Source organism: Drosophila gunungcola, assembly GCF_025200985.1.
Source record: "Drosophila gunungcola strain Sukarami chromosome 3L unlocalized genomic scaffold, Dgunungcola_SK_2 000014F, whole genome shotgun sequence".
Classification (NCBI taxonomy): Eukaryota; Metazoa; Arthropoda; class Insecta; order Diptera; family Drosophilidae; genus Drosophila; species Drosophila gunungcola.
In genome coordinates this window covers 1,704,014-1,714,607 of record NW_026453182.1, presented here as the reverse complement: position 1 = coordinate 1,714,607, position 10,594 = coordinate 1,704,014, and the positions used below count along the sequence as shown (strand labels likewise).

Below are 10,594 nucleotides of genomic sequence, written 5' to 3'. Positions count from 1 at the left end.
TTGGATACAATTGCAAATAAAAGAAATAATCGGTGCATTCGTTTCAGTGTTGTAAAATGCGGCACTGCGGATAGTTCGCTTTAACATCCGCCTAGAGGGCGCCAGCGTTGTGAATTAACTTTGTGCCGTGACAGCCCTAGACTTTCAGCTGTTCGATTATATCGATTATATCGGCCAAAAATCGACTTTGGCTCCAGCTCTAGAAAAAAACAAATTTATTTACATTAATTCGATTTCACCGGTAAAAGTGCTTTCCTTACTATTTTAAGCTTAATTATGAAGTGATATAAGCTTATAAATGTGATAAGAGCTTATAGAAATAGCAACCAGAGTTACATTGTTTGTTTTTGTGTTTTTTGTGTTTGTGCCACTTTCCTTTGCATTGACCCATTTGTTGTTGCAAATTCTTCGAAAACTAGCTCGCGTTATAAATAAACAAAACAATTGTATCCCCTGTTTTTTCGTTTTGTTTACTTTAACTACACTATTACAAATGACAGCTTTAAGAAAAACTCGTATTTTTTAGGTATGTGTGGGTAAAAAGAAAGTACATAAAATGTGCAGAATTCCATCTCGCCGTCTGTCAACAATCGGCAATGATGTATGTATGTGCATATACATAAATGTATGTTAGTGATCTCTCCAATTATATTATTGCCATGAACCAGGAAGGAACGGATTTCACCAGTTTCTTCAAGGGGTTAATAAACTTTTGACGCTTTACGTTGCACGTTTTTTCGTATTTTATGCTTTATTAATTCCGGTTACAAATTGCCGATAAGGGCACTTCAGTTAAACATTTCCATACTGCTAGGGTTTTTCTTATCTCACTTATAGAATTTAATCAGTAATGAATTTGCAAGGTCAACAAAATTCAATAGTTCTACGAAAGATAGACTAGATCCACGAGAATTTAAATTTAAAACTTTTATATATGTTTTAAATTTACCCTAACTTAAAGCTTTTTTCTGAAATGGGAAATTTACTGAGGTGAATTCTCCGATTTTCGTTCCCTTTATAAACGTAAAAAAACATTTTATTTATACGCTATGAATAATGTTGCATGCCATTCCAATTTAAATCAAAATTCAAAAATTTCAAATCCAAATCCGAATTACAGTATCATTGGTTGGCGGAACTAATAGCATGCAATACAATTCATTCAGCACTGAAAGTTCAAATTGATTTTACAATATGCAATTTAATCACGCTAAAATTGTGATAAAATGACTGTCCTAAACAATTATGATCCAAGCAAATGTTTACCGCATTAAGCGTTGTTAAATCAATTTATCTACAGTTTATAGTTTCGTTTTTTTATAGTGCAATAAATTCCATTTAGTTAAGCACCTATTCGTTTCATAAAATGATGGGATATTATTTTTATTATAGCGTATACGTATGACATAACAAACAAATTATTCACGCTTTATTATTGTCTTTAAATTGTAAATAGATCGTCAGCAAAACAAAGTAAAACTCAATTAATGTGCACATATCTCTATCTGTTCGTATTTGCCTTTATCGATCGAACAATTTGATCACGTTTTAAGCGACCCGAACCAATACTTTTAACTCTATCACTTGTTGAGCTAATTGAGGCGGTCGTGTGATCACCGATCAGTTATTCTTCAGTCTTTGGCCAGCTCTCTAACCGATTTGACCTGCTCCAGAGCTTCGAGTTTTTAGTGTAAATAATAGGAATTAAGAACTCTGGCTTTTTGAAAAGAACGTGCCCTTCGAACAGAGAACAATATCAAAACATTTGTTTAAACATCTACGTGAGTTTCCAACAAAATATAATACATTGCGTTTAGATGCTAGACTTTTTCAATTTGTATTGTTGTTGTGTGAAATTGGCCTAAATGCCTTGAAATGGAGTGTTGCGTTATTGTGTTTAGTCTCACCCTGAACAGCTAGTCAAACAATTTCCCATTAAATGAACAGAGCTCTTAAAGTTAAAACGGTACACGATTAAATGCTACAAACGCCCTGATAAACTTAAAAAAAAAAACCTTTTAAATGTGTTAATTTTATGATAAACATTTTAAGTTTCAGACGTACTTTGGATACTTATTGATATTAATACATTAAAGCAATTTCGTTTTAATCGAATTCAGAACCAAACCAGTTTGCTGATAATTTTGATTAATTTTACACAATCTAGTTTATAAAGTGAGCCATTTGTAATCATCAAGGGTTTGGTTCCTATTCTTGTTGATATACCACAAACTCGTATTTCTTCTATTCTTCTGAATTCTTCGGGGCTTATTTACGACTTGCTTTTTGGTAATAACTTTTCTTGACGTCTCTTTTTTTTTTGGGCTTGTCTGTCACGCAGACTTCTCGTAGCCAAATATGCTAAGTAAGTCGTTGAACCTGCGATTTTTTAAAATTCAAGAATTGAAAGTTTAGTATTTTGCGAGTATTCTCATTTATTTAACTTATACATAGTTAATTGCGTTTGCGTTGTTAATTTTAGTCATTTAATTAAGGTTACTTTTAATGCTAAATCCCAAGAATAAGTGTTGCTTATAAATTTTGTGCCACAATCTCCTAAATTAATAAAATTACAATTATTAACTATTTTCGTGTGTTTAATCCACAGACTCATCAGACATGACCCTCAGGGACTGGGGCTATCGTCTGCTGCCGGGTCTAAAGTGGCTGCACGGCTACACCGGTCAGGATGCAGTGGCGGACCTGATAGCCGGAGTGACGGTGGGACTCACGGTGTTGCCCCAAGGATTGGCCTATGCCACGCTGGCTGGGCTGGAGCCACAGTACGGCCTGTACTCGGCTTTTGTGGGCGGCATCGTATACGCAATGCTCGGCAGTTGCCGGCAGGTGACGATTGGACCCACGGCATTGCTGGCACTGATGACCAGCCGGCACACTGGCTCCGGCTTGGGATCTGGCCCTGCCTACGCGATACTGCTGTGCCTCATCTCCGGTGTTGTGGAACTGGGCATGGCAGTGCTGAAGCTGGGCGCCCTGGTGGACCTAATATCTCTGCCAGTCACTGTGGGATTCACATCCGCCACCGCTGTAATCATTGGCACCTCGCAGCTAAAAGGTTTACTGGGCTTGCGTGGAGGATCCGGCTCTGACTTCATCCACACCATGCGCTCGGTGTTCGGAAATCTGCATCAGGTGCGGAAAGGCGACTTTACTTTGGGATTGGTGTCCATCACAGTTCTGTTGCTGCTGCGGGTAAGTTATTTCATTTATTAAGGGGGCTATTCAAGTGTGACCCATACAAAATGATGCCATTTTTGGAAATTTTTTTAATGAAACTAATCGATAGAATGTTTCGAAGTAATTTTGGCATAAGTTATGTTTTCACGATTTATTCTTGCAAAACTATTGAAAAATAATGGTGCTTTGAGGTGTCAACAAAAAAAGTACCACAACTACTGAAATGATTCCTACCGAATGAGTAACCGAAACCAAAAACAAATTAAAGTGGGAAATAAAGTTTAAAGTATTGTACAATCATTAAAAAATATTAAAAATTTACAAAATGGCGTAGCTTTGAAAAAATTCTGTTTTTGGGAGTTAAAAAATGGTCTTTATTTCAATGCCCAACTTAAAATTTTGAATCAATCAAAAATATCCTAGTTCATTATAGAGTAAATGCATTCAAGAATACTCTGTTTTAATTTAAATTTTTTAGTTATAGTGGCAGCAATTTTAAAACATGTTTCGAGAAAAACGCGTTTAAATTTCAAATGGAGATGCATTTACATATATGCAAGCGGTGACTCCTAAAAATGTTGCCATTCAAAAATTAATTAAAAGTGTAAACTATTGAAGAAGCCAAAAATAAAATCAATTTTCAATCCCCATAGAAACTCAAAGACGTCAAACTGGACGGAAGAATCCGGAGTTTGCGGACGCAGCAGCTGATAAGCGGTAGCATCTGGGTCATAGCCACCGGACGGAATGCTCTGGTGGTGCTGGTGACCAGTGTGCTGGCCTACAGCACGTGCGAGCAAATGGCTAGCTGTCCCTACATCCTCACCGGAAAGGTCAAGAGCGGTCTGCCAAACGTCTCGATGCCCAAATTCGAGACTACCATTCTAGACAGAAATGGCACCGAGATCAAGCAAAACTTTGAGCAGATGGTGAGTTGTTAATAAATTTATTTAAACTAAGAAATAATTATGGTTTTTTGCGATCATATATCGAGATCTACAATATGGTTTGCTTAGTGTCTTGGTCTACTTGTTTTATTCTTGTAGTACTTCTGATTTTTAATTGTCTTTCTTCTTTTATTTTCTTTTCTTTTTTGTAAAGTAAAAAATAAATTATAATTATTTGTCAAACTCAATTTTAGTCTGCACAATGAATTATATCCGTTTTAATCATGAATTTAATTAATACGTAGGATTCTTGGAAAGTTTGATTTTGTTGGTTTCGAATTAATTTATTTAGTTGAACTGCAGTGGTTAAACCAATTTTCTCTCCATTTAAGCTCTCGGAATTGGGTCCTTCCATGATAATACTGCCCATTATTGCTGTGCTGGGTAATGTGGCCATCTCAAAGGCATTTGGAGGAGCCGGCCTGAGTCCCACGCGTGAACTGGTCGCCCTTTCGATGAGCAACATCTGTGGCGCCTTCTGCAGCTCAATGCCGGTGACGGGATCTTTTTCGCGCAGTGCCGTCAACCATGCGAGTGGAGTAAGGACTCCCCTGGGAGGCTGCTACACGAGCGTGCTGGTTCTGCTGGCGCTGGGACTGCTGGCACCCTACTTCCAATACATCCCGAAGGCGGCCCTCAGTGCGGTCATCATCTCGGCGGTGATATTCATGATCGAGTTCGAGGTCATCAGGCCGCTGTGGCGCTGCAGTCGACGGGAGCTGCTCCCGGGGGCCATTACATTTGTAATGAGCCTGGCGGTGGGCGTCGAAATTGGCCTCCTGCTGGGCGTGAGTGCCGATGTGGCCTTCCTGGTTTACCGGGCAGCCCGACCCGTGCTGAGTGTGTCCAAGCTGCAGACCAGCAATGGCATCAACTACATTCTGATTCGACCCAAGCACAGTTCGCTGTACTTCCCCGCCATCGAATGGGTTCGCTCGGGAATCTCCAAAGCTCTGACCACCCACGGAACCGCTCCCGTTGTCCTGGATTGTGCACATGTGCACGGTATGTTTTTTACACGAAAGATTACATTTCAGATTTGTTTTCATGTTTTATTTCTTGTAGATTTTGATTTCACGGCAGCTCGAGGAATGGGATCGTTGCAGAAGGAACTCGCCAAGGCGAATGTTCCCTTGTTCTTAATGAGTGCCCACAAGGACATCGGTGTGATCCTGAAGGAGTCGACCAACATTGATTTTCCCACGATAGACTGCCCCGATGACTTGGAATTCCTTTTGGAGCAAAGTGAGCCTAGTTTTGATAGCATCGCCACACTGATCATCCTAACTGCACAACAAAACTCACGCTTCTCATTTCCTTCGCTTTTATTTGCAGCTTGTTTCTCTGTTTGATTACTTCCAAAATCAACAATGCCACATCTAGCACCCTCCATCTCAATTAGTTCCAATTCTGAGCTCGTTGTGTAATTGCATTTTTGTTTTTCCAGCTCCCGACTATGTTCTGCATTTGCAGATCGCAGCTCCGCTTGTCCAGTCGCATCTGGTACGTTGCGATGCCGGAGAACCAACTGAACTGAGTAAACTTAATGGAAAAACTACTTAGAAACAATGAGCTCAAGTTAGAGCTAATCAGGATATTGTTAAATTTATATGTACTTAAGTATACGTTGCGGCACAAAATCTTATTTATGGCAACTTCACCTGCAATCCCCAAAACTAGTTCATTGAAATGCTATATAAATTTACCACTTGTAGCTCTCTCATTTTCCTATTGCCGAATTTGGTATTTAACTTAAAACACATTTCATGTCCAACTTTCCATTCCTATGCTATGTTCCCTCAAATATATTAAGTTTAAATTGTATATATCTACGTAAGGTTTACACATTTGTTTTAAATTTTGTTTTTAATTATACTTTTAGATGTTCTCAAATGAAAAGTTTTATTATTATCTGTTTTGTCTGTGTTCGTTGAATTTGTATGAAATCTTATAGATTTTTTATAACTCTAACATTAAGTTATTAAAGCCAAGCCCAAAACTATGCAACACAATTTTGAAAACATTTCGAAAGAAAAGTCCAATGTGACCAAGCATATCCCCAAAAGTCTGCACTAATTTGTGAAATAAATAAGTTTTCTTTTCTTAACAAAATTCGCATTTATTTAATATTTGTTATCTGTAAGAACTGATGCTTATAATAAATCAGCGGATAAAACTAATTTTTACATGCGTAGGCAAAATTAAAGAGACAATTTTAAAGGAAATTACAAAAATATGTTTTAGCTTGTTTAAATTAACAACATTCGAATTCGAAGGCAATAAATAGCAGTGAGTAAGGTCTAGGGTAGCTCTTAAGTTATAGAATAGCGATTAATTCGCAGGCGATACGACGAGTACAACACTACACTACACAACAACAATCGACATTTACAGATCGGTGATCTCGTGGTGAGATTCGTAAACGGCGGAAGCCCCGCCGCCGATGCCGCTGGGCATCCTGCCGGACTGATCCTCGCTGCTGATGGTGATCCGGGTGAGCAGCTCGGTCTGGATGCGCTTCAGCACCTCGACCACCTCGCAGAGGACGCCGCTCTGGGCGGCCTGCTGCATCGCCTCGTTGGCGTCCACCAGTGCCTCGTTCAGTGCTCCCAGCTCCATGCGCGCCTTTGCCCGCGCATAGTATCCCTCGTAGCTGTGCGGCTTCTGGGCAATCGCCTGCGTGGCCAAATCTATGGAGGCGTCAAGTTCCTACAAACGAAGGGAAATGGTTAATCAAATTTCTGTTAACCCTCTCTACTATCCCTATATACTCACATTAAGTTTTCGCTTGCAGCGCGACAGATTCAGCAGCAGATTGGTCCGCAGCTGGGCGAAGATGGCATTCCTCTCGAGCAGCTGCTCCAGTCCGGAGATCTTGCGCAGGGCGTACTGGTACCGATGGGCGGCCTCCTGGAAGCGGTTCTTGCGATAGAGCACATTGCCGTCCTCCAGCAGCTTGTTGAGCAGCACCACCAGGATCTCCGGCTTGCCCATGGCCATGCTCCACGTGGTGGGTCCCAGCTTGGCCCCCTTGCGCAGGAACACCTGCACGGCCTGGATGTTCCGGCAGGCGATGGCGCGATCCAGCGGCCTCATGCCATGCACATCGATGTGCTCCAGGTTGCCGCCCTGCTCGAGGATGTAGAGCACCAGGCTGGCGGCTCCCTGATAGGCGGCCAAATCCAGGGCGGTGCGTCCGTTGTGGTCCTCGTGATGCCGATTGCAGCCATGTTCAATGAGCGTCCTGGCCGCCGCCAAGTGGCCCCGCAAGCAGGCCCAGCTGAGGGCCGTGAAGCCCTCGTGATCTTGCGCCTCCCGGGCCGCTCCCCGTGCCAGCAGCAGGTCCACCAGCTCCAGGTGGCCTTCCTCCGCTGCAATCATCAGCGGCGTCTTGCGCGTCTGGCCCAGCGGCTCGTCCAGCAGAGCGCCCCGCTGCAGCAGGTGCTCCACCACGCTCCAGTGACCCTCCTTGACGGCCAGCCAGAGCGCGGAGTATCCCTGGCGATTCCGGGCGTCGATCTGGGCGCCGCGCGACAGCAGGATGGCCACCACATCGACGCATCCGTGACGGGCGGCGGCGGTCAGCGCCAGTTCGCCACTGCTCGGCTCCATGCCGTTCACGTCCAGGTCGAACTCGCTCTCGTTAAGGTCCAGCAGATCCTCCAGGATCTTGCAGTGCGCCTGCGCGGCGGCTCCAATCAGTGCCTGTTGCAGGGCCACCGATCTGGTGACATCCTGCGATTGGGGCCGCGGCGACCAGTCGCAGGCCAGCAGGTACTTGACCACACTGAGGTGACCCATCCGGGCGGCATGAACGAGGGCACAGCGCTGCGTGATGTCCAGCTGACCGAGGCTGCTGCCGGCGGCCACCAGCGGACGCACTACGTCGCAGTGGCCACGCATGGCGGCCAGGATGAGCGGAGTACAGCCCTGGCTGTTGGTCAGACCCACATCGGCGCCGAATTCCAGCAGCAAGCTGACCATGGGCAGGATGCCCTCGTGCGCAGCAATGCAGAGGATGGGAGCTCCGCCCATGTAGTCAGTGCGGTGATTTGGCGAAGCTCCTGCCAGTAGGACCAGCCGGGAAACCTTCAAGTTCGGACTGTATACATTGCGCAGGGCGCCCAGCGACGAGGAGATGTTGTCCGCCGCGCCAGCCAGCCAATACGATTGCAGATCCCTTGGCGAGAGCAGGGTCAGACTGGTGCCGCCGTACAAGTGCGCCTTGAGCATGTGGTGTCCCAGTTCCAGGGTGAGCTGCGGCGACAACGGAGCCTGCAGGCGGGACAGCCGGAAGGCGATGGCCGCATGTCCCAGCCGAGCGTCGCAGAGGAACTTGTTGGACTCGCCCTCGTCGCGCCGCATCAGCCACTCCCGCAGGGAGCTGTGAAAGAACATGTACGTGTTGTCCAGCCGCTTGATGAGGAACCCATCCAGCAGCTTAAAGCGCTGCATGAAGTCCGGCCAGCTGAGCGACTCGCGCCCGTGGCCCAGGGCCTCCATGCTGTAGTAGATCTCGTCCAGCGTCAGAGGATACAGGGCGGCCAAACAGACGTTGAGGATTGGGGCGGCCTGCTCGAAGCTGCGGGCGGTGGGAAAGCGCAGGTTGAAGTGCAGCAGGAAGATCTGGGCCAGGGACACGGGCAGCACCTTGTAGCTGGACGACTTGATGACCAGCTGGCCGCGGGCAATGAGATCCAGGATGAGCTTGGCGTACAGCATGGAGCCCCTGCTCAGGGACTGCAGGTGCGAGACGAACTTCGTCTGCGGCTGGCCGCCCGCCTGGCTTCCACCGCCACCTCCACCTCCTCCTCCTCCTCCGCCGATATTCAGCCGGATCTCGGGGCTGTCGGCCAGTCGGGCGCCAATGTAGTCCAGCATGTCCTGCTGCAGCGCCTGACCCCAGCTGTCCAGCGTGAGCTGCGTGTAGCTGGGCGCCTTGACCAGCTCCAGCATCTGTGTCCGCACGGTGGCCACCAGTTTCAGCCAGGCCGGGAAGTGCGGTGTCAGCTGGGCCAGGAAGCTGGCTATGGTGTGGCCGTGATCAGGACGATGGTACTCCGCCTCGCACAGGGCATCCACCAGGATGACGGCCACCTTGGCGGGAATCTTGCCCGCCCGATGCAGCTGGGCCAGTGGCTCCAGTATGGCCAGCTTCATCACCCGCTCCGCATCCGCGATGCACTCGCGCACACTGAGGATGTCCTGGAGGTGCGGCTCCGACAGCAGGTAGTCCCTGTAGGCGGTCAGCTGGGGGGCCTGGCACAGCTGGGCGGCCAGGGAGTGCACGAAGTCCGGCACCTGGCAGGTGAGATTGGCGTCCGCCTGGCAGAAGTGGTAGCCCACCATGTGGGAGGCCAATCCCCGCATGCGTTCACAGTGGGCGCCCAGCTGCAGCTGGCTGTAGATGCCATCGGGATCGTCCTGCATCTGCCGGCGGCCGAAGCAGGAGTACTCCACCAGCTGCAGGCAGAAGGCGGTCTTGCCGGTGCCCGGCTGTCCATTGATCAGCACCACCCGCGTCTCCGTGCCGAGCAGGATGTTGGACAGCTGCTGCACCAGCCACTGGCGACCCACGTACGGCGGATCCGGCTCCTGCAGCGGCACCTCGAAAAACAGCGGCTTGAGGGCCAACTGAACCGCTGCCAGCGTGGAGGCTGTCACCCTGGATCCCTGGATACCTGCTACTGCTGCCGAGGAGGAGCTGGAGCCGGATGCCTGCTGACCACGTGCCGATCTCCGGGCATTTGCCTTGCGACTCTTGCTCGGCAGCGCCTCGTAAACGTGCAGCATGGAGCAGCCGGCCTTGAACTTGCCACACAGACTCAGTGCATCCTCCTTGACCCCGTGACTGGTGGCCACCGACAGTTGGCTGCCACTGAGCAGCCCGCCGCCGCTGGCCAGCGTCTGCTCCGGACTGACGTTCTGCGAGGAGCCGCTCGTGGTGGTGCTGGCCGCTCCCACGCCGCTGCTGCTGGTGGTGCTGGTCGTGGAGTGGGCCGAGATGGGCTCGCAGCCACTGCCGCTGGAGCTGCTGTTGCCATTGCTGCCGGGATCGTTGAGCAGCAGGCCGAGGCGGGCGTGCAGCTGGTCCTTCTGCAGCTTGTCGTTCAGGAGCGAGGCATGGTGGTCCAGGGCGTCGCTTCCTGCGGGAGGAGATACACAACAAATGGGATTAGATGTGGGGACCATCAATTGGTAAGCATGCAAAAAATTTATTAAACATTATTAATTTAGTTTTCATTAAGGAGACTTTAAGTCTTTATGATCAGCAATAAAAAAATTGCTTAAAGCGTATATAAATTACAATAATTAATAGATTTGCCTAAATAATTAAATATGATAAATATATTTATACCGCAATTTATTGGTATTTATTACTATTTTTGCCAATGACAGAAGTGTGTTTCAAAAAGTATTTCTTCTTCTTTAGAAATTAGATATTATTT

General features: G+C 47.1%; 2 protein-coding genes across 13 annotated transcripts in view; one reads left to right on the top strand and one right to left on the bottom strand.

The window, feature by feature from the left end:
- Positions 1–162: 162 nt before the first annotated feature.
- Positions 163–6,325, top strand: LOC128260170 (sodium-independent sulfate anion transporter). Of its 5 annotated transcripts, none has more exons than XM_052992966.1 (6): positions 163–241; positions 2,609–3,213; positions 3,852–4,127; positions 4,478–5,150; positions 5,211–5,390; positions 5,593–6,325. In XM_052992966.1, exons 2-6 carry the CDS (start codon positions 2,620–2,622, stop codon positions 5,706–5,708), a joined length of 1,839 nt encoding a protein of 612 aa, XP_052848926.1. In that variant the 5' UTR covers positions 163–241; positions 2,609–2,619; the 3' UTR covers positions 5,709–6,325. The 5 variants fall into 5 exon arrangements, with proteins under 5 accessions (XP_052848926.1, XP_052848927.1, XP_052848928.1 ...); XM_052992967.1 differs by lacking the exon at positions 163–241 and adding an exon at positions 252–526; XM_052992968.1 differs by lacking the exon at positions 163–241 and adding an exon at positions 511–601.
- A 139-nt stretch (positions 6,326–6,464) lies between these two features.
- The window catches only part of LOC128260166 (protein TANC2), a 62,037-nt gene continuing 57,907 nt past the window's right edge, over positions 6,465–10,594 (bottom strand). For all 8 annotated transcript variants that reach the window (XM_052992960.1, XM_052992953.1, XM_052992954.1 and 5 more), the window contains 2 exons: positions 6,921–10,291; positions 6,465–6,854 (listed from right to left, as the gene is read on the bottom strand). In XM_052992960.1, coding sequence (XP_052848920.1) covers positions 6,534–6,854; positions 6,921–10,291 — 3,692 coding nt within the window. In that variant the 3' untranslated portion in view covers positions 6,465–6,533. The remainder of the gene's footprint in view (positions 6,855–6,920; positions 10,292–10,594) is intronic.

Excerpts from the sequence above, each read along its gene's own strand:
- LOC128260170 (XM_052992966.1), top strand. The coding sequence starts at position 2,620 with ATGACCCTCAGGGACTGGGGCTATCGTCTGCTGCCGGGTCTAAAGTGG. Across the intron at positions 3,214-3,851 it reads CAGTTCTGTTGCTGCTGCGG|AAACTCAAAGACGTCAAACT; the intron begins GTAAGTTATTTC and ends CAATCCCCATAG. Across the intron at positions 4,128-4,477 it reads AGCAAAACTTTGAGCAGATG|CTCTCGGAATTGGGTCCTTC; the intron begins GTGAGTTGTTAA and ends TCTCCATTTAAG.